The following is a 22,984-nucleotide window of genomic DNA, read 5'->3' on the forward strand; positions in this document are numbered from 1 at the left end:
GGTGTCAGTAACTATTATTTATCTGGAGTTCAGGCTCTATTCATCACCGTAGTGCTTGCGGAGGCAGCGGACGCATCTCCCGTGCTTGTCCTCCTTGGCATGATCCCACCTTTACAGAACAGTCCAATGATCGGAGGTTTCAGCGAGAGGCCCCTCAAGGTGGGGCCAAATGCTCCTAGATTCCCCCCAATCATGTCGCGTGTAGGCGGAGTCTGACTCTTCTCCATGCTCTTCGCTATGCCGCCCAGCCTGTACTCTATACTGTACATGACAATAGCACAGGGATGGAGTGAGTGAAATAAATCCACACTTCTTATTTCTCACAGGCACTTTTTTTCTCTCAGTGAGAGTGGGTCTGGATCACTGCGCCACGAAAAGGTGTCCTAGCAGCCTAGACTGTGTTAATAGTAAGACACTCGTCTCTTTTTACGCACATCCTACTCCAGTGAAGGCAGCAGCACTTGAGATCAGATTTCACATTCAGCTCCGACCAGCTGAGAGAGTGGCAACCAGAGGGAGAGAGAGAGAGAGAGAGAGAGAGAGCGGGCTCATATCTCCGCTTACTCCGTGGTTGTTCGGCGAGCGCCACAACTAGAAATCCCCCTGCGAGGAACCAGAAAAAAAGAACGAACGGGTGCGCGGCGCAAATATTAAAAGCACCACTGGGATTTTTTTTTCTTTCATTTTTATGTATTTTTGCAGGATTTCATCAGCAGCGAGCGCGCCACAGAGAATTAGATAGAGAGCGAGAGAGAGAGCAGGAGAAGAGATGGACGAGCAGCCGAGGTTGATGCACTCTCACACGGCCGTGGGCATGGCAGCGCACCCCGGCCTGCCGCAGCACATGCAGGACGGCAACGGAGACGACGGGAGGAAACAGGACATTGGAGACATTTTACAGCAAATCATGACCATCACCGATCAGAGTCTGGACGAAGCGCAAGCCAGGTAAAAAATAAGAAATGCTCATTATCTGCTCCCTGTGACAGGAGGCGGCGGCGCCAAACTGGATAGGCGACTATGTATTGTTTTTTTGTTTAGAGGAAAAAGAAAATATTGGCTATTTAAATTTTAAAATATACGGTGCGGTGTAGATAGGCATATTAAATTAATTTAGTGGCACATTGCACAGCCTGGTTCACAAGCCGGATGAAAACAGCGATGGCATGTCTGCAAATCACTAGTTTATTCGACCTCCGCAACCCTAGACATAAGGTAAAAAGTGAAGTGTGTGTGTGAATGTGTATTTGTATTAGTGTGATGCCAACGTGTTGCCCATTGAGAGTGTTTTTAAAGGTCCTAAAAATCAGTCGCGGTGCGCTCACAAAAGCGAACAAATAGTAGACTACAGCTGACTATTATTATCTTCTAAATATGAAGTGTGTAATTACTGAGTCGCAGTTTGAAGTGGCTCACAGCGTGTTTAGAGCGTGCTGAGCGAAGGCAATGCAACTTTTCTGACTTATGATATAGTTCGAGGTTTCATCCATCTTGAATATGTAAGTCATTGGCAACATTTAAAAAATTTAAATAAACTTAATTTTTATGATTAAGTTGGTCTGAAAAGCTTTTTCTTTGTGTACTGTATAGGCCTTATTTTATGATTACAATATAATAAAATCATCATAGGTCAAAGGGAGCAACAATGAAGCTGGAGCACGTGTGTGTGTTATTTCCTATGGTATTTATCGTAAAGGTTCCAATGAAAATGTTTTTTTAATGGATGAATACATTTGAGATACAATGTTCCATGTTATCTGTTTTCAGGAAACACGCTCTGAACTGTCACAGAATGAAGCCAGCTCTCTTCAATGTCTTGTGTGAAATCAAAGAGAAAACAGGTACGTTCATAATAACAATAATAATAATAATAACAATAATAATATTTCTGCACTAAACAAGAGAAACCTCAACGCCAAACACTGCTCTGCTGTTGTCCTATAACCTGCTTTTAAATCTACACAATTCTCAAAGAAAAAAAAAATCCATACAGTCTCTGTCTGTGTGTGTGTGAGCAATTTCATCATCAGAAAGTCATTTGCTATTCACATTCATTCACACATTGGAGAATGACCTAATGTTGGATAATTCAGTCACAACCACAGTACACCATCTTAAATTTCAATGACATGTAAGAACACGTGTAATAGCTATCAAGTCCGCTGTGTTTTTAACTATTTCACAAGATGGGAACTATTGTGAACAATTACCTGGAGCAGTCCTTTAGCAATTATTGTGTCAAAATAGGAATGAGGTTTTTTTTCTGATGCCATTGTGTGGGAGAATAGAGAACAGAGTATTGAGCAGAAATTGTCACAAGCCCGTTGATGTCTTCCCCTGTGTGAGTTAACTGTCAAGACCGGGTGAATACGTCTCTTTCCATTCTGTATTGTGTCTCTCTATTAAAGCAGTTGTGAGGGGAGCATGTCAGCAGAATAATTGCTCGGAGAGAGAAATAATGTAACATAGGAGAGGCAGGCGTAAGTCATGTCTCCAAATCATTTCCCCTCCTTTGTGACATTTTTGAAATTGGCACAGCCAGAATTCAGTGCACTTCAGACTGATAGCCTTTCATCTTTTGATTTTTTTCCCCTTGTCTTTTTACACTGACGTGCTCATAGGACTCTTCAAACTTACACTGTTGTTGAGATATTAAGTTGCCAAAGCATGTCGTTTCACAGCTGTGTCGCTATGTGTGTGTGTGTGTGTGTGTGTGTGTATGTGTGTGTGTGTGTGTGTGTGTGTGTGTGTGTGTTTCACAGTCATTAGTGCATGAAATCTAATGGTAATGGATGGAGGATGAGGGAGATATTGTTGTAGTTGTCACACAAAAGTTGCACTTGCTCCTCACACTTCACCTCCGTGGCGTGTGGCGTTGACTGGTGCTGTTTATATTGTTGATCCCAGCCCATCGTAGGATGTTTTCACTGAGCTTTTCATTGAAGTTCACCTCCCTGCCTTAATACACCCACAAGCCTGGGACGTTTATCTTTGACTGGGCCCACTGGCTAAGCAGAGAGCATTGGGGAGAGGGGGGGCTCACACTTCTCCTTCTTCTGTTGTCTTGGTAGGTTGTTTTGGGAGGGGGAGTGACACAGTTATGCGTAGTGTTTTACTCCCTGGCGCTTCTCGGAGTTCATCCAAAGTTCGTCTCTGCTGAGAGAGAGTACAAAGTAACTAGGACTTCTTCATCCTGTCTCGCACACTCATTCTGTTCTCTGTGAGCCGGCAACCTATAAATACAAAGGTGCACTTCACGCAGATCTGCTGCTTGTCTACTTTAATGTAGCCTTGTTCTTTATGTTTGAGTGAGAAACATTTCACATGTACACGTAACTGTTCGGACTGATTCTCTGATTCTGCTAACACTTTAAGATTGATTGTCGAGATTGATTTAATCATATAAAAAAATATGAAACAAATATTTGGCGGTTCAAATTAGTACGTGTCTTTCCCTGGTCGGCGTGGAAGAAAACCACTAAAGTTAAGAGTCCTTTAAGCCTCACAGGCTATTTCGCCCCGGCCTCATTGTCAACACCTCAACAGTGCTGTGGAGTCATGTCTAAAAAGATCTGTTTAAAAAATAAAAAATAAATTATGATACGATTGTTTTGTTGACTAAATAAACGGTGCAGCTATTGTTTTGCTCATGACTCTGTAGTATACCGTCCCAGTTCTGTATGGAATATCAAAATCAGCTGACAAAATCTAAATTTTGCAGTCGTGTCCAAAGTTGCAGCTTGTTGCTCCCTCTAGTGGATTTGATCTCCTTTTTGAAATGAATTTAAACATCTGTTTATTCAATTTCCATTTTTTTTTGTAGCACTTTTCAATTGAGCTCTGTTAATTCATAGAAATGAAATTACAGTTGTGTGGGCCTTGGCTATTTTACTTTTCCAAGTTGTCACAGTATTAGTGAAAAGAAGTCAGTTGGCTTTCAGGTTTGCTTCTCTCTATACTTATAGCAGAATGCTGAAAAATTAAAGAATACGTCATGCAGCTTTGTGTGAATGGCACGCACACACTCATTGTTGTTATTTTCCTTTACAAATGTTAGATGTGCGGTCCTCCTTTTTCCAGACAGCTTACCATTCCAGGTTTCACCTCTAAATATAGAGTGTATATTAAGTAGAGCTGTTTCTGAAAGCCGTTGAGCTGCTGTTACTTTGAGTATGTGTATCCATAGTGCTGCCGTTTGCTTGTGTACATTCTCCATGGCTGGCTGTTCCCCCCCCCCCCCCCCGAGTGGCTGACAGTACCTTGCAGGACACAATGCCAGTGTTGATCTATAGGGCCTGAACTTGTGACCTAGTCTGTGTGTATTTTTACTGGGATGAAGTGAAGGATGGCCAAGAGTAATATTGTGCGGTGATAAACAAGCACAATGGTGCAACATACCAGGAGGAAAAGTACAATGAAGGAACACTCTATTAAAACTAATGCCTCTTCTTCTTTACCCCGGTTTAATTCCAGGCATATTTGGTTTCTCTTTTTACTTCAAAGGGAAGGTTGTTTTTTTCAGACGCTCTGCACGATCCAGTGTGTGTGTGTGTGTGTGTGTGTGTGGTTGTGTGTGTGTGTGTGTGTGTGTGTGTGTGTGTGTGTGTGTGTGTGTGTGTGTGTGTGAGTGTGTGTGTGTGTAGTGGTAATAGTAGTAGAACATTCCTAAGTAAAGACATAGCATAAACTAATATAGAAGTCATATTAATTATATTACTCTGTGTGTCCAAAATGTGGGCTAAAGGTGAAAATATCAGATTCTTTGTCTGTGAGGTTTTTCACAGAGACTTTCCAAAAAATACATCCATTCCAAACAATTTGACTTGACTGCTTTTGGCTCCCATGAAACCTTATAGCTTTCCACTATAACTGAATCGAAGGTATAGGCTAGTAAAGATACAAAATAATATGCCACAACCTAATCTGACCTCTGGCTCACTGTGTGTGTGTGTGTGTAAATATCCATATGTAAAAATACCGATGTTCCTAAGGTGGATGGCTTTCTCTTGGTCGTCACCATCAGTTTGGTATGATTGATGAAAAGGCCTCTTTAGATAAGCAAATGCTTGACAAACTGATTTGGAAAATGAGCCGCCTTGACCTCTGTAAACACTTCACCAACGTCATAAATCTCCAGCAGTGTCAAACAAAAGCACTCCTTGACTGAGCTGCTCGCTGAATGTGCTGCTCCGACTCGCTGTTTAATTTTTTTTCTCTCTCTCTCTCTCAACCTCAACAAAAGGCCAGCTTTTCTTGTGGGCCCCGTGTTTGTATAGTGTGAGGTTTCAAGCCTTTGGGGGGATCCTCCATTTATAAAAATGACTAGCCCCAGTGATGTAATGTTATTCCTTGAAGGGTGAAAATAGGGTGTTTTACAGAGGCCAAGCAGAGTAGTGTTTGACAGGATGAAATGAGCCAGAGGTCTTATTATGGAAGGTGCTATGGAAGCTTACACCACGTTGACGCGCCGCTCCATTCAGATCCTTGGCATCTGCCCGTTTGTATTACAGACAGGCTGAACTCAGCTCGGCTCGGTACGTCACTGTGTAAACACTCTGAAGAAACCCTTCGTGCTGATCAGGGACCAGTTGAAATGCATGAGAGTCTGGTGTCCTACAGGATTAATGTATACGTCTATTGAGTGGGAAATTTAACGCCAACAGTTTTGTTAAGTGATTAATCAGTGAAGGCATTTATAAAGGATTGATGCAAAAAACAAGAGACATCACCTTTAAAACCTGTGATTCTAATAATCAAAATAACAACTTAATTAATGTTGCAGATGAACATCAACACAACTATTATTTTCATTGTCCATTCATCTGTCAATCATTTCTTTGATTAATCAATTCATGGTTGCATCTAAAAAGTTTCAGTGGTGCAGTGTGTAGGTTTAATTGCTGTTTTTTTTCTCAGAACAGATTTGGTATGAATGGAAAATCATTTTCAAATGCGTGTTTGAATTAGTGTTAACTAAATGAATACTTTTAAGTTTTTTTTTGTATAACTTTATAATAATCTACAAGGGAGCGGGCACGTCGCCATGTTTCTACAGTAGCACACCATGGACAAACTTAACGGCCTTACATGTTTTATATAAAGTGGGCGTCCTGGGGAAATGCACCTGTAGGAAGGTCGAAAAAGAAGTACAGAATGAATAAATAAATACATCTTCTCCTCATCACTTGATATCGTGGAAAGACTTGAGGCAGTGGTGGATGAGGCCATCTTTAGCTTATTGTCCTTGAAGGCCACTCTAGCTTCTGAAACTTCCCCAAATGGGAGGGGTAGACATGAAGCGTTGCAATCTAGAACTTACATGACGCCAACATATACCTGTATTACTCACTCTTTCCTAAAGGATAATGTGATGTCTTCAAATTGCTTTGCCAAGTCTGACCAATGGTGTATAAAAAGTTAGCTGCGGCCCTAATGTGGTGACATTGACTTTCTATATGCAGGTTAGCTAGCAGCTAGTAAAAGTGTATGTTAGCCTCTATATGTTAGTAGGCCATGTAGCTGTCTACTGTGATGGTGAGCCCACACAGTGAAGAGACACTCGGGTACATGCAGCTTTTTGTCTTCCTCCTATCCTGTGCTGATACAGCAGCATTAACAGCTGTTTCCCCAATCTCTCCCACTCTCTTTCTCTCTCTCTGTCCCTCTCGCTCTCTCTCTTTTTCTCTCTCCCTCTCTCTCTCTCTCTTTCTCTCTCCATCTCTCTCTCTCCCTTCCCCTCTCTCTCTCTCTCTCTTAACCATCACAAGGAGGGAGGAAGTCTTATTCTAAGAATGTGTTTCCATTAACAAACATAAGGCACGACTGACTTTTTGTACCAGGTTTGATGCCGGTAAGCCTTATCACAGATGAATCTGTGAGTGACGGCATTGTAAATGGTGTGTTAATACCATTACAGTATTAGAACAATGTGGTTACATTCTACATTATGCAAATTGTCAGTGGCCTAATTGATACGTGTTAATCATATTAAGGAGCTTAATTATAGGAATCTTACTGTGCTGCCATTTGTTAATTAACACTGACATCACATGTACAAGGAAGTGATCTATTTTTTTATTATCAGGAGAATGTTCTCTACACAGTGATAGTCTGATCCATGTTAACCAGCATTAAGCTGTTTCATGATTTTTACTGATATGTTCTTAGCATTTCCTCAACTGATGAATGATTTTCTCCCTCCTTCCTGAAGGCCAGTGGAATGCAGTTTGTAGGAAAAAATGACACTTAGCTTTTCAGCACTGAGTGGAGATTACAGAATGAAGGCGAGATCCAAGTAGACTTTAAAAGAGTGCTCCCCTCAATCTCTTAGCTGAATGTCTGCGCCTGTGCTCAGCGCTTTGCTTAAACACCACTGTTCTGCCATTTGCCTCTGTGCAATCTCAGCCCCTGCAGGTTTGCTCTGCACTTCTTTTATACCAGCCTCCTTAATATGTTACCAATTTAATCAAGTCTGCAAATTTGTTATGCACGTTAAATTGAACATGCAATGGCACATTTGAATGTGGTTGCCATACCAACCCCCCCAGGAGTTCATTTTCCATAATGTAGTGTTTGGAATCTCATTTCCTCCACTTTCCCCCTGCTTGCTACTTGCAGACGCCAGCTCCAGGCTCCCACTGTATGTATGCTCAGTGTGTGTGTGAGAGAGAGAGAGAGCTCCCACTGCTGTATGTACACTCAGTGTGAGAGAGGCTTTCAAACAGTGGAGGGAGAGAGAGAGAGGCCTCTCTCCACGTAGTGGAAATGACACAAATTAATATACACTACTTAAACCAGACCAAGATTAATGGTTCCCTTTCGCTGCAGCTTAGTCCCACTGTCAGTTGCCGGGTGCTCGTTGGACAAAATCAACACTAATCAACATTTATTCCACTTTTGCCCTGGGCTCTCAGGAGTCTGGCAGGACTGCGGTCCCCCCCCCCCTCTCCCCCTGGTCTGTCTCGCTACGCTTTTCACCTCTCATCCAGCTCCTCCATACATCACCCTGCTCACACCGCACAGCACAGTGCCCCCTCCTATCACCACACATTACAGTCATGATAGATTTTCTCTTTTCATTTGCATCTGATATTTAACACAGCAAAGCAGTTGCTCTGTCACTTTTCAGTACAAGTGTCTGTGTGTGTGTGTGTGTGTGTGTGTGTGGGGGTGGGGGGGCTTTTTGCTAGTGTGTGTTTTTGAAGCCAGTAATTTCTAGTCTGTAATCTTATCTGCACTTGGTCGACCACTGCATTAGGAGAAACAGGATATGTGCATTCACTCACTGCTCAGCCCTCCTGAGTGTGTGTGAGTGTCACGTGACGTAGTATTTGTCCAACACTTCATTTTCTGGAAGGCAGCATTTATAACACCCGATACTGAGAAAGCAGTGTTTTCTCAAGGTCTATGTGTGTTATTTTAAAAGAGAACAAGGTTCCATTCCTGGCCAGATCAGTGGTGTGTATGTGTCATATTCTTGGGACTTGTGTGACTGGCAGCAGTAAGCATCCATCCAACAAAGGCTCATCATTTGCCCAGCTAATGCAAGCTGCAATTCCACTGCCGCTACTCATCTCATTGTCATTCCCCAGGCTCCCCATTATAAACACACCCAGAGGGACCATTATTGAGAATTAGGCTTAACATTAAACGGTCTTACTGTATCCTAACTGTAAATGTATTTTAAACTATTCTTATAATAAAAGACAACTTCATTACTAAGTCAGCTCAACTATGATGGTGTTTAGAGAATATTGTTGTTTTATTATTTCTTATAAGTACAATGCCTTTGTTGTATTTGTTGTAATGCATTCTAGTTGGATCACCCAAAGCAGAAAGAGAGGTTTTGTCATATCTCAATTCAGAGCTGGAGTATGAAATAATTCATCGAATCGAATGAAGAAGTACTTTGACACATCAGAACAAATTTGTCAAAATAAAAAGGCAAATTATTTGGTTATACCGTCTCTGCCATAGTGTATTGCTCAAATTTTATACACTCTACTACTTTTTGCTGAATTGTTTTTTTCTTAATTTCCAGAACACAAATTTACAGTATATTTCATGTTCATATATATAATCCATCACAGCAAAATGTACTTAACTTTTGATTAAGGATAAATAGCACTGATCTTTAATTTATCTGATATGAGATTGATTTGATAGGGCTGTCACACTAATATAAATTAGGCTACTGTTTCGATGTAAACGAACAAACAAAGGAATTTATTTTTCAATCAAAATCAATTCAATCTTTAATTTAATTTTTTTTAATCCCTTTTTTCAGAATCATACTTAAGTGTATAATGCAACAATTTGTGCCTTAAACTCCGGTGTTCATGAAAAAAACGCCAAACCATTGTCACTAAAACGATGCAGCCAAAAATAGAATCCGTCAACATATTTTTTTTGGGGGGGTAAAGGCACAATTATATCTGATATCCATCCTTTATTTTCTGATAATACGGAAAATGTGTGTCATGAATTCTACAATTCTAATGACTTACTAGCCCACTTCCTATTAAGAGAGCTATAGATATGCTGGATGGATTCCCAGCATGCATTAGGGGGGTAGCCAGAGAGAAACACCCCGAACTGGCAAAGCAGTCCGTCACACAGCGGTGCAAATTTTTATCCAAGCCCGGATATGGGAGATGGGATCCCTCCTGCAACGCGCTCAGATTTGCAGAGTGTGCGTGGCTTTATTCCCCCTTCTGAAGATGAAATTGTGCAAACAGCTGATGCCTCTTTTCCTCCACACTTTTGCCAAGATATTCAGCCCAGCGCTGTCCAGCTTTGTGGCCAGAGGCATTGTCATGGCACCAACTGGCCTCATTGAAGTGACACCGGGTGCTTTGTCAGCTTTGTGTCTCAGGTGCCAACCCTGCGCTTCCCAAAATAAACTGTCATACAATGTGGCAGGACAGAAAAAATGTGGGCGCATGTTGGGGGCCCTGCTGCACCCACCCCCCACAGAAAGGAAACAAATGTTCTATAGCAGAAATGTTTTGTAGTGTTGGAAGACAGACTTCCCTGGCATCAACACCAGCGACATGGTGGGGGAACTTAAAGTGCCGAGTTTGATCCGTCTGCAGAGCCGGGAGGGGGTCACAGCATGTGGGTTCACACACACCACAAACTAAACAGTTCCTCTGCATTGACTTGGCCTATTATTTTTTTAAAGGTGCAGTGTGTAGAATCTATTTGTATTTTTTCATAACAGACTTGGTAGAAATGGATGTTTTAATCAGTGTGGAGTGTGGACATACTAAACGGCCTTACCTGTTTTTATATATAGTGCGCGTGCTGGGGAAATGCACCTGTTGGAAGACTAAGAAGAAGAAGTGCTATAGAATAAATAACCAAATACATCTTCACCTCATCACTTGATATTGTGGAAAGACTTGAGGCAGTAGTGGATGATGCCATCTTTAGTAACTAGCTTCTTGTCCTTGAAGGCCACTGTAGCTTTTGTAATCATCGAAAGGGAGGGGTTGCCAAAGGAGCGCTGCATTCTGGAATCTCACCACTAGATGGCGCTAAATAATCCGATATTACACACTGCACTTTTCGGTGCTTTTATTTCACTGCCGACCTGTGAAGATTTTGGCAGCTCTTTGTTTATTTGCAGACATCCTCCTCCAGAAATAGCTGCTGCCTACTGTAGTTAGCTCTTCTTCCTGTTTTATAAATGGTCTGTCATTTTGTTTCTCGGCGGGCGCAACATGACACCACAAGAGTAAACGGAGAATGTGCACTTTGGTGAAGTCACTTTCAGGCTGATGTCAGGAAGTTGGAGAGGCTGAGCATGTAGAAAGTCACATGCAGAGAGACAGGGAGACAGAGAGAGAGAGAGAGAGAGAGAGAGAGAGAGAGAGAGAGAGAGAGAGAGAGAGAGAGAGAGAGATCCCTTACCCAAGCTGTAACCGATGGCCTATGTATGGGCCCTGTTGGATCTGGCACTGAGCGTGTGATTCCTGTGAGATCTCAGCGTGTAGCCCAGTGCGCTCCGTAGCTGCCATGACATTTTTATGACTAGTGGACTGAAGTAAAGGTGGGATTTACAGAGGCTTGAAATAGAAGTTCAGTCCTCACCTCCATAATGAGAAACCAGAAGCTAATCATGCAGACAAAGGGAGGGATTGTGTAGGCATGACAGCGCCAGAGAGCGAGGATGATGTTTCACTAAACTGGAGCTGGAAAGACTGGGGTGTGAACAGTGTTAGAGCCAGGATTATCTTGGAGGGAGGGGGACTGGGGCCCATCACTACTTTTCTATGGGGAAGAGGGGGGGGGGGGGTCACTGCTCCATCAAAGCAGCAAAAAAACCAATACCGTTGTAACTGAGCTGTAGTTCCTGGGTGAGCGTACCCATGACAAAGGCATTAAGGAAAACTATATATAAAAATAGCATTCTTTGCACTGATGTCATCTATGATCTTCAAAGGAAAAATTTGACTGTTTCAAAAATATTTAAAAGTTCCTCGTAGCACCTTTAAGTTTCTAATGAGAACATTAAGGAAATCATAGGGTGCTGTGGAGTAAAAATAGAGCAGTCAAGGAAGTACATGCCTTTGATTCAGCAGGCCTGTGCCACTGACACTTTCTTTAATAAGTATTTTGCTTGGCTTTTCAAAAAAACTTTGAAAAATCTAGTATCTAAGATCAAACCAATTAACTGCAGCTCACATTCAGCGATCATAGATACATTACTCTGACACTTAATTTGATCTATTTTTTTTAATTAATTAAAAAGTGGAATTATATTTACTGGTGACTAGCTGTATAAGTTAATTGTGACAAGGTTTTAGGACAATGTATTGAGCGGCTACAAATACGCAACACAACAAAAGAAGTTCATTCGAGCTGTTTAGCACTCGAACTGGAATAAAACTTGCAAGTCGGACAAATAAATGCTTTTCCTGATCCCATGGGGGAAAATTGGACGCAGGGAGGTTGTTATGGTGAGAAATGTTATACTGTTAGGGAGGTTTTGTCCATGTAGCCCTCTTCAAACCCTTAAATATCACATTTCACTTAAAGGTGCAGTGTGTAATATCGTTGTATTTTTATCATCATCTAGTGGTGAAAGTTCTAGATGTCAACGCTCCCTTGCTAACCCCTCCCTTTAAAAGAATGTACAGAATCTACGGGGGCCTTCAAGGACAAGAAGCTAGTTACTAAAGATGGCATCATCCACCACTGCCTCAAGTCTTTCCACAATATCAAGTGATGAGGATAACATGTTTTTAATTATTTATTCTATAGTGCTTCTTCTTGGTCTTCCAACAGGTGCATTTCCCCAGGATGCCCACTTTATAAGGCTCTTAAGTTTGTCCATTCTGTGCCACTGTAGAAACAAGGTTGTGAAACAAGGTTGTGAAACATGGTGGCGTACGCTTCTCCTTTGCAAATATAAAAGGCTTATTCAAAGGTGATAAAACAAATGCTTTTAGTTTTAAGTGATTATACACCAATTAAATCATACTTGAATAAATGTTTCCCCAAAAAATGATCTGGCGATGAATCGATAACAAAATAATAATCATTAGTTGCAGCGTGCGACAAGCCAGCTGGGCATCCCGCCATTGCTATTCCTGCTGATGAATTCACATTGCTCAAAGCCTATCTGCTGTAAAAGAGATTGTGTTGATGCGTTAATATTCCGACAACAGCCCATGAGATAAAGAGGGTTTTAGGAGTTTGGAGGATAGCGTAACCTTGATAGAACACTCATCTCGGTGACATTGATTTCCACCATCCATCTTCATCCGATATGAAGTATGCAAATGGTGTTATGGGGCTGGGAGTGCAGTACAGCGCTGTTAAATGGGCCATTTCAAATGTTCTTTGTACTATGCTGACTTCCAAAAAATTCACTGTCAGCTCGGCACATGCTGAAGCCTTGTTGGAGACCCTTTTCCACCTTTATCCTGCATCCTATAGCTATAACCCCATCTCTACACTTCCCCTTCTCCTTGCCTGCCATACAAATGAGCTATATATACTGACTGTCAGAATGGCTACTCATGAAATATTAACCGCTTGTAGAGAATTTTACATTGCTACATTTCTCTTCATTTTTTAAACCATGTCAGCGGCACAGGCAATGGAACGTTTATTTGTGTGAGTTCAGGAAGGCTTTTACCCTAACAGCTTCTTTTTCTTTTTTCATATTTAAGATGACATCCTTCAACCCTCTTCACACATGATGCATTTCATCTATCCCCTCACATGTCCTTTCATTGCAAAGGAGAAGCCAGATAATATTCCGCTGAGTTTATTTGTGCCCGTACCACATCCTGCAGGTACATGATCTCTGGATATAACGAGTTGTTTATTGTCTTGGTAAGCCGGTAATGATCCCTTTGTGAGGAAGAGGAGACCCAACACTTTGCATTAAACAACAACAACATACATGCAGTTGTTAAAATGCCTGCATTGAAGGAAGAAAAAAAACTGAACTGACAGTAAATCCAATTAGGAGCTGCCTATAGAATCAGAATTCATGGTCATAAATGAGATGCGTATTTTTTGGTTCCTCGTAGGCTGTCTTTGAGATGCTTTATTTTGCTTTGTTTGAATTTTTTATTTTTTTTAAGTCACGATTCACCGCTGTTCTCCCAAAACGCATTGAGCTCAGTGGGCGGGGATGGCCTCTCTCTCTCTCTCTCTCTCTCTCTCTCTCTCTCTCTCTCTCTGTCTTTTTGTTGGACGCCCCCTGTAAAAGATGGAGCTGTCAATCACCCTGAGTCCTGAGAGGCAGCGTGCGTTTTCAGTGAGGGACTGGAACAATGACTGTTGTTGTCACACATGTGCTGTTTCTGTGGAGAAATGCTGCGGACAGTCAGTCGTTTACCCTTTAATTATAGCCATCCTTTGGTTCTTCTGAGATCCTCTGGATGTCCCAATAATTGAACTGACTTGAATACAGTGATGCAGAGAGAAAGAGGGAGAGAGAGAGAGAGAGAGAGAGAGAGAGAGAGAGAGAGAGAGAGAGAGAGAGAGAGAGAGAGAGAGAGAGAGAGAGGGGGGGTGCTTTAAGACCATGTGATTTTGGATTTAAAGCCATTCTTTAAAGGAGTTTATTATATTTTCACCTTCATTTTCTCTCTTTTCTCTTCAAACGTTTTGAAAAAAAGACTTGACTGATGGTATGAATGATCTCAGACATATTTGTGTGTGTTATAGATCTCAACTATTAACTGGTGTATACTGTGTTGTTACTTACAAGGGCTGCACCATATCAGGAAAACGTGCGATATGCGATAACATAGTTGAATATTGCAGTGATAATATCACTTGTGATAATTCAACAAATACCTAATTTACAGTGCTACTTTAAGTTGACTGCCAACATAGACCCCAGACAGTAAGTAGCCCACGCAGACAACAACATGGTTTTATTGTTTATTATTTATTCGTCTGATTGGTAAGCTATGTTGCCATGCAGAGCATGAATGCACATGACACATGGATTACCAGTTTTAAAAAATGATTTGCAATAGGTATTTCTCAAATGTTGATACCGCGTCAACAATACATTGTCTGTATATTGTGCATTCCTATTACATATAGCAATATTGTCCAGAACTATAAATCATAGCACAGGTCAAATTTAAACTCCCCCCCAAAAATTTGGTTAGACAAAATGATATTATCTCACTTATATCAAACACATACTACCACATCATCAGCTTACACTAGCTATTAGGAAAACCCCAGGTGTAAAATATACTCACTTCACTGATTGCTTTGTTGCTGTAAAAAACTAAACGTGTGAAAATGAGTTGATGAGGTGTATCCTCCTCCCTTATCACATGTACTAGCTGGAACCTGCTCTGCTCCTGACTAATGATGATGTGTGGCTCAGGTATATAGCTGTCAGCAAGGCATGATGAATTAAAAGGGAAACTAGGCCAATTTGTCATATTGTTCCAGCTGTGGTCAGAGAGCAAGGCCAGTTACACTGCCGTTGGCTCCACCACCTAGACACCGGCCGCTATGATATTCTGACGGTATGAAAGCCTCAAGCAACAATACCACTGTTTGACGGTATATCACGGTATCGCCATTACAGCTCTCAAATGTTTTATTATGAGGGCTGTACAAAATCCTTCTATTTTCTTAACAACATATAGAATATTGTGAACATTCATAAACCTGTTTGATTTCATATAACAAGTACAATCAGACATGCTCACTTCCTACACATTTCTCTTTTAGTAAAAGTTATGATTCAGGAATATTCTGACTATTAATAAACTTGTATGTTGACATCCTATGGGGGGAAGGGCAGGGACTGTCTCAACATCGACCTGATAACAATTAGGAGGCGTCCGCTTTGGAACAGGGCTGAGAAATATGAGCGTGCCTATAGTGAGGATGACATCATGAACAGATCCGGCGTATAGGGGAGAGAGAGCATTCTTCTGTCTGCCTGGTTTTGAAGTCTAGGACACATGGAGCCCTTTTGCCATTAACCAGACAGTTTAAACTGTGTTTGATTTTCTGTGTTTGTATTGTCAAGAGGTCCTTCCATGCAACAGCGATTAGTAAAAGGGTTTAGGGCTGGGCGGTATACAATTTTTGATCCCTTTCAACCTTCCCCATATTCTCCCCGGTAGACGGTATTACTGTTGAATAATACCTATTGCTACTTCAACTGTAGCCCATTTGTTTTAGTTTCTGGCCTAACACTACATTTTACAAGATTACATAGAACTATAATCATGATGCAGTAACCTTCACCAAATATTATTTTTTACTGAACAACTACTTGAACACATCACAATGTAGCTCAATACAACCGACATTACAAACAAAGGAAATAAACAAAGTACCTGTATGAAATTGCAGGTCATGGACACCAGTTTGTAAACGCTGCCATACTGAGAAATATAGAGATAGCTTTGTGGAGCTGATAGACTTATTCAACTTTGTGTCAACTTGTTTGGTGATGGCGTGAATGCATTCCCACATTAATTTATGTGAATAAGTTACGCACTATATTTTCATGACGGTAATTAAAGGAATACCGTTACTGTTTTTCTATACCACCGGGATACGGTATTACCCCATTGATACCCAAGCCCTAGCATTGTTGAGACAGAAACCAGTGGCTTTCCAGCGATACTCTCAGTCGTTGCTGTTGTCTGCAGGCCCAGAGCAGAGAGAGCACTAGTCCTGTTTGTGTTGGACTGCAGTGTGTTGCTCCCAGCAGTGTGCGGCCGGCCGGGGCCCCTGTCAGTGGCCCTGTCATGTTCTGTCTGGGGCCCCGTCCCGACAGCCAGGCCTGGACTCTCCCACGTCACAAAGGCAGTCTGGTCCTGGGAGAGACAGGTGTCAGCACCCCCCTTACCCCCTCTACCCCCCCCCCCCCCCCCCACCCCCACACCAGATGCCTGCTGCGACGGGGAGAAGAAGCCACAACATATTTGAAGCTGAGCGACTCGGAAAAGAAGAAGGGTCATCTCTGGCTCACCCATTCACAGTCACGTCCCATATCGCAAGAGACCCAAGCTTTCCATGGGCGTTAGTGAGGGAGCGCCTACCATGTCAGATATGGAGCATCCACCCAGAGGACACTACTGTCCTAGAGTCCCAGAGCAGGACAGACAGACAGCGTCCTCCTGACTGACTGACTGACTGACACACTGACTGACAGCTTCATTGTGTCCTTTGAGGATGAAAGGCTTCTCATCATATAGACGAGGGCCTCACAAACACAGAGCCAGACTCAAGTCATGCTCAGGGAAGAATGATTTGTTCCATTGTATGCATTGTTGTTTTGTTTCTACAGAGTCCATGAGCTGACAACGCTCTTTCTCTCAATTTTACAAAAGCAGCCACGGAGGAATTTGACTAGTTACATATTCTGACCATAAAGATCCGTCTCCAAGGAGTCAGGAATAAAGAATGCTATGAGGAGTTGGCTTGTTGGAATACTTTCTCTTTGTGTAAGTGAAAAGCACATTGGGCACATAAGCGCTGAGCTAACAATACATGTTATGTTAAACAGAACTGCTGACAAAAATAAAAGCAACTACATATGTCCACACCTTGACTTACCAATCTCAAACACTGATACATTGAGGCGGTTTCCAAATCAAATTCATACAATACTATACTATACGTATAATTCACAAAAGTCCTGAATGTTGCACTTAACATAGCGACAAATTTCACAATGCTGCTTTGTCTCTTGGAGCTAGCACAACCACTCATGAGATGTTACACATTCATAGTCATGCAGCCAAGCCATACAATATGACAGTGGAAGTGAAAAGCAACGTTTTGGTGTTGGGATGTTTTGCATTTATTGTCACTTTGTATAACTTGGTTTTGGATTCTTCAAGTTAAGCTCAAGTCATGATTATCTTTTTTTTTTTTTACAACTTAATTTCACAACTGCCGTATATTGACAGACAGACAGAGAATGATGCCAAATTGTCCATATTCAGCGGTTGTTCTACCTGCCAGTGCATGATATTTCTATTGAAAGAGATGACATGGAATAGTGAAAAGCCCAATGACTAATGCACCCTCTTCTCTCTCTCATTTCCTCATACTCTCTATGGCTAGCATCTCTACTTCCTGTGTGTGTGTGTGTGTGTGTGTGTGTGTGTGTGTGTGTGTGTGTGTGTGTGTGTGTGTTATTTTTGCAGTCACCTAAATGGATCCATGGTGAAGCCAGACTAAGATTGCTGTATATTTAATGTCTTTCAGCAGCCACATTGCATGCAGTTTGTATGGGGAGGCAGTGAGTGTGTGTGTGTGTGTGTGTGTGTGTGTGTGTGTGTGTGTGTGTGTGTGTGTGTGTGTGTGTGTGTGTGTGTGTGTGTGTGTGTGTGTGTGTGTGTGTGTGTGTGTGTGTGTGTTTGTGTGTGTCTGTGTGTGTGTGACATTAATAATTGAATTGCAGCTGTGTATCTGAATGCTGCAGCAGCGGCAAGTGATGGATATTTTTAATGATATGAAGAGTGAAGCTTAGAAAGATCAATGCCGGCATATACACACACACACACACACACACACACACACACACACACACACAGACACACACAGGCACTGTCTGTCAATGTGAATCTAAAGCAGCCTGGTGAGGATTATTGTGCACCCACCACACTCATATTGTGTTGGTCCATATAGCCCGTCTGGTGTGATCTTGCGGGGCTGAAGGTCTCTGGCCCGTATACGACTGTGTCCCCCCTTTTTGCTGGTGCTGTCAGCGGCTGACAGTCCTCATGTTTATTTCATTTTGCGTGGTGGCTGTCTCGTTCTCCCCTATCCTCCAATGTCATTAACGCTGTGAGCCAGGACCCTGCAGTAGTGGCGCGCCTAATGAATTCCTCTGCGGCTCCCCCACCTAGTTACCACCAGCTCAAGGTGTCAAATTAAAACGGCCTGGGGAAAAAAGCGCTCCTGTTTGTATGTGTGTGTGAGTGTGTGTGTGTGTGTGTGTGTGTGTGTGTGTGTGTGTGTGTGTGTGTGTGTGTGTGTGTGTGTGTGTGTCTGTGTGTGTATGTTTTCCTCATTGCATGTCCCTCTCTTGAATTATTGAATTTGTTTGGAGCATCTACTCCTGTGTTTGTTTTAAGTGGTTATATAAGACTAAACTACAGTATTGCTGTTGCCTTTGACTATCGAGGCCAGTGAAGTAAAATTTACTTTTAACTCTAACTCTAATTAGTAAAATGAGACAAGAACACTCAGTCTGTGCTGTAGAAATGAGTTTGATCTTGTAATAAAAGGAGCTGTTTTATGATGTTCGCTGGCGTGCTGCTTTAACCTTCTTTTTTGGGTTGATCATTGCAGCGATTATAGCATTGCCTTATTTGATGAAGAATCGTTGCTTTCAGCGTTCTGGGATCTCCGGGGGTGATTTAAGGGAATGAAGTGAACTGCTGTGGTATGCCTGGGTGACTGCTGATTGTTGCTTATTTAGATGTCATTGTGATCAGCGTAACGAGGCCAGACGCTCTTATTGAGCTGTGAGGCTGCAATGGGGAAAGCAGATTTCTTACTTACTCACCCTCACATTGCAGGGTCCTTTGATGTTTGTGGTGGGGATGTGCAGAGTGGATTATGTTTTTATTTATGCTGCTCTTTTTTAAAAAATCTACTTTAGGCTAGCGTGCTTTTGGATAAAAGAAAAAAATGGCATTGGTCATTGGGTTGCACCAATGTTTTCAGTTCTAATTTAAGGCGAGACACTGCAGGTGCAGGTGAAAATTTGACACTTATACTGTATATAGCAACATGACACTTTGCCAGTTACTCCCATTAATACAATTCATTTTTGCTTTACAATTTTCTTAGAACATTTTCTTAAAAAGTAGTGATAATGGCCGTTAAAGATGGCTATATACAGACATAAACAGACTAGGTTTAGTTGGCCTAAATGAACACCTTAATGTCAAGTTCTGATTGTTATAATGGTATGAAAGAAGAGATGTTATGGAATCAAAATAGCCATGCATCTCAAAATTGACCAGCGCATATTGAGGTTAAACAAGGCCAGTGCTGTGTTATTCAGTCCATTTCCATGTCCGAGTGGAGGAGTGTCCATGTCAGAAGTGACCACAGTGCTGCTGCTGCCTGCCTGTCAATCGAGCCGGGCCTCCCTGTGTGTCTCTCTCGCTCTCCCTCTCCCTCTCCTGCTCCCTCTCTCTCTCTCTCTCTCTCCCTCTCTCTCTCTCTTATTCTCTCTCTCTGACAGCAGTGGAAGATGGAAAATGGTGTCAATCAATTCATCAGAGCAACACGGGTGGCTGTGCACAGAGGAGAGCAGTGGTGGGCGTGGTAATGGCAGCACGCACATGATTATGGTTCCCTGCTACAACTCTTTCCCCTCACCGCTCTGGCTGATGCTGCAGTGCCTCTTAATAGACTGACTGACTGTGTATACCCGTCCATCCACAGCCACAACACATAGCCATGGAGGATTTTTCAAAGCCCCCCGTAAACCCAAATCCTTCGAACTTTGCAATTTGGGGAGTTGGTTGCATCACAGTAAGCATCTGAAAAGAGTCAGGCATATTCACCCATCTAAATGAAAGATATTGTCATTTTAAGTTTGATAAACTCCACAAAAATTCGGTTTAGATCAGGCTGACAGCTGTGTTCTGATTCTTATGACACAATTAGTTTTTTTAACCAATCAAGGCAGTTCTATGCCCCGAACATTCTATAAAAACAACAACTATTGCCATGGTCCGGACGGTTAATAGAGCTGTTATTTCAACTAAGGTATATAATATTTATGAAAATGTATCTTCAATTTTCAATTCGAATTTTGTAAAAGCTTAGGGAGACACCCAACTTTGATATCATGTATAGATTTTTTTTTTTTACTATTTTAGACCAGGTTTCCAGAGGCTCTAAGGCCCACAATGGCATTGAAGGGCCTTTCTGTAGGCTCCTCACAGTCTCTGCAGTGGTGTGCTAGCCTGGACCACCTTGGCACTCCAGAGTCCACGGCTTGTTAGACTGGAAAAGGATGCGCCGCGTTAATTAAAGATGTGTAAATATGCTCGAATGGGCCGCATCTTCACATTAGGGAAGAGATTTGCGGAATTGGGCGCTGTGATATATTTTAATTAAGGATTAATTAAAAAATAATGGGGATTTTATTTTGCCTGGCAGACCGGCTTTTGGAGCCGATCTTGGCGTCTGCTGCTCAGCTCATCAGAGGAATGTTGAGCGCAGTCTCTCAAGGTCTCCTGAAAACAAAATGCTCTGCCATCTCCTCTTGAGAAGGAAAAAAATGAAGAATAAAATAGAAAACAGACTTTTTTACTGTGGGAGGGAGTGGCCTATGCGTTGGCTTAATTAAATTCCCCCCTGCCCCCCTCTTCCCCCCCCCCCCCACACACACACACTCACCCTCATACCCATCCTCTCTTCTCTCTTTCTCGGCTGGCAGAGCAGCAGAGTGGCTGTGAGACACGGAACACTAGTTGTGCTGGCAATTATGTTAATGGGATGCTATTAGGCCATGATTCCGTATGAGCGATCGGGGAGAAGGAGAGCCCCGGCGGCAGAGAGATGATAAGGGAGCGTGCGGGCTGGTTGATACGGCTCCAGCAGGATCATTTACATAATGAAGCCTCCCTCACTAACGAGGGGCGTGGCCTCACACACTCAGCCTAGACAAGAGCTCAGGAGTCGCAGCGTGAGCCCAGGCAGCCACACACTGAAAGCTCAAATGTGACAAGAAAAAGATTCATGGACTTCACTAGTGGTTGAGAAAGCCATTTTGGCACCAATGTGACTGTAGCATGCAAATTCCCTTCATTCAGTCCCCCTTTTGCTAACTGGCTTTACAGGCTTCTGCTCAGTGTAAAATACATGACAGTGCAATTTCTTTTGCAGTGCACTCTTTATCTTGAAAAATGAATGAGTTAATCTCCATATTGCTGCTGGCTCTTTGGTCTAATTTAGTGTTAGTGTTGCCCCTCTGTGTGTGTAGTAGCGTTGGCACACATAGGATATTGTTATTTCTGGCAGCCACATCCTAAAAAGGCTTCAGCTTCCATAAATAGTTACAAATCAAATATTCATTATGCTGCCTTTGTCAATTTATTCATTTTTAACTTTCAACCTTTGTGTTCCCGAGTCAACATTTAGCATTCTGTGTATAGGACAAAAACACGCACACACACACACACACACACACACACACACACACACACACACACACACACACACACACACACACACACACACACACACACACACACACACACACACACACACACACACACACACACTGACAAAGTGCAGAGTTTTTGGCTGTATGATTCACTAAGCATCAAGAAGGAAACTACCTTGGGGGGCACCAAAGCCCTGTGGATTCCCTCATCAGGCTGGCCAGGGACTGCTCCTCTTCATTCCCTCTGCTACATTTACTTTAACACACTGTACCTATGGCAGCTTTATTTACACAGCCCAGGCACCGACACTATCGATCCCAATCCTAACAATTTATTATTCATTTTGTTTTCATGGTGCAAACCATCTTTATTTATGCATGGCCCCTCTCTTGATGTCTTGATGTATTTTTTGTGTGTCCACACAGCGTCCTGTTGTCTTTTAGTCTCAGCCTCTGGATTTGATCAGAAGGATCTGCTGGCCCTGGGGAGGACATTAAACACCCAGAATGCCCCTGGGCTGCTCTCCTCCTCAACCTTTCATTCTCCCTTAATGAGAACTCCCTCCTAATTATTTCAGTGGCTGGAGCGTTGGGGACCCAGGCGCAGTTAGATCCCCAGCGCTCGGACGTGACTGCTCTGCTGATGAAGGCAGGGGGATCAATAATTTAGGCTCTAGCCTTAATGGCGGGGTGAGGATGAGAAAGCCATACATCTGAGTCAGAGATTGCATTTTTAAAAGGCACAGCCCGAGCTGGTGCAGTTAACTAGAAAAGGCCCCTGAATGTGATTGCTGTAAACAGCTGACACATTTATGTTTACTGGAATCCTTATCGCTCTTCCTCTTAAGCTGAGGCTGTGTCTAAGTGCTTGTTTACCTATAGCTTTGTAAATCCCGCATTCAATTATTGCAGTGTGCAGAGTCACTCTCAGAAGGTTTTTGTGCCGGCCTAAATGATTTGCATTTGAAGTACATGGAGGCGGTTATATAATTGATTTAGAGGCATGAATATTGATAGTATCTTATCGGCTCGCTGCCTATCCCTCAAACACGCTCCACAGAGAGTAATGGTCCTCGGAGCATTTTTTGGTCATCTTGCTTTAGAGGATGCACACATAATCTTTAAGTGTATACTGAGGCCTGGGCTCTGTGAAGCCCTTCCATCTCCCTCTGGGGATGAGGCATCCATGCATCTTTTAAGGACTCCTCGCATCAAGACAGGCCCAGGCAGAGAGAGTTACCCTGCAGTCTCTCCCTCAATTATTAAAGCTAGGGATTTCTGATGCTCTGTTTTAACTTAGCCTTTGGCGAGGAGAAGAGTAAGAGCAGA

The 22,984-nt window shown here is 42.4% G+C and overlaps 1 protein-coding gene across 1 annotated transcript in view; it reads left to right on the plus strand.

Moving 5' to 3' along the window:
* Window positions 1–769: 769 nt before the first annotated feature.
* The window catches only part of LOC307254759 (pre-B-cell leukemia transcription factor 1-like), a gene marked incomplete at both ends in the record, with an annotated part of 60,410 nt that continues 38,195 nt past the window's right edge, over window positions 770–22,984 (plus strand). Inside the window, 2 exon segments of the mRNA XM_080033250.1 lie at window positions 770–948; window positions 1,768–1,841. Coding sequence (XP_079889376.1) covers window positions 770–948; window positions 1,768–1,841 — 253 coding nt within the window.

Source organism: Ammodytes marinus (assembly GCF_949987685.1).
Source record: "Ammodytes marinus genome assembly, chromosome: 8".
NCBI classification, from domain to species: domain Eukaryota; kingdom Metazoa; phylum Chordata; class Actinopteri; order Uranoscopiformes; family Ammodytidae; genus Ammodytes; species Ammodytes marinus.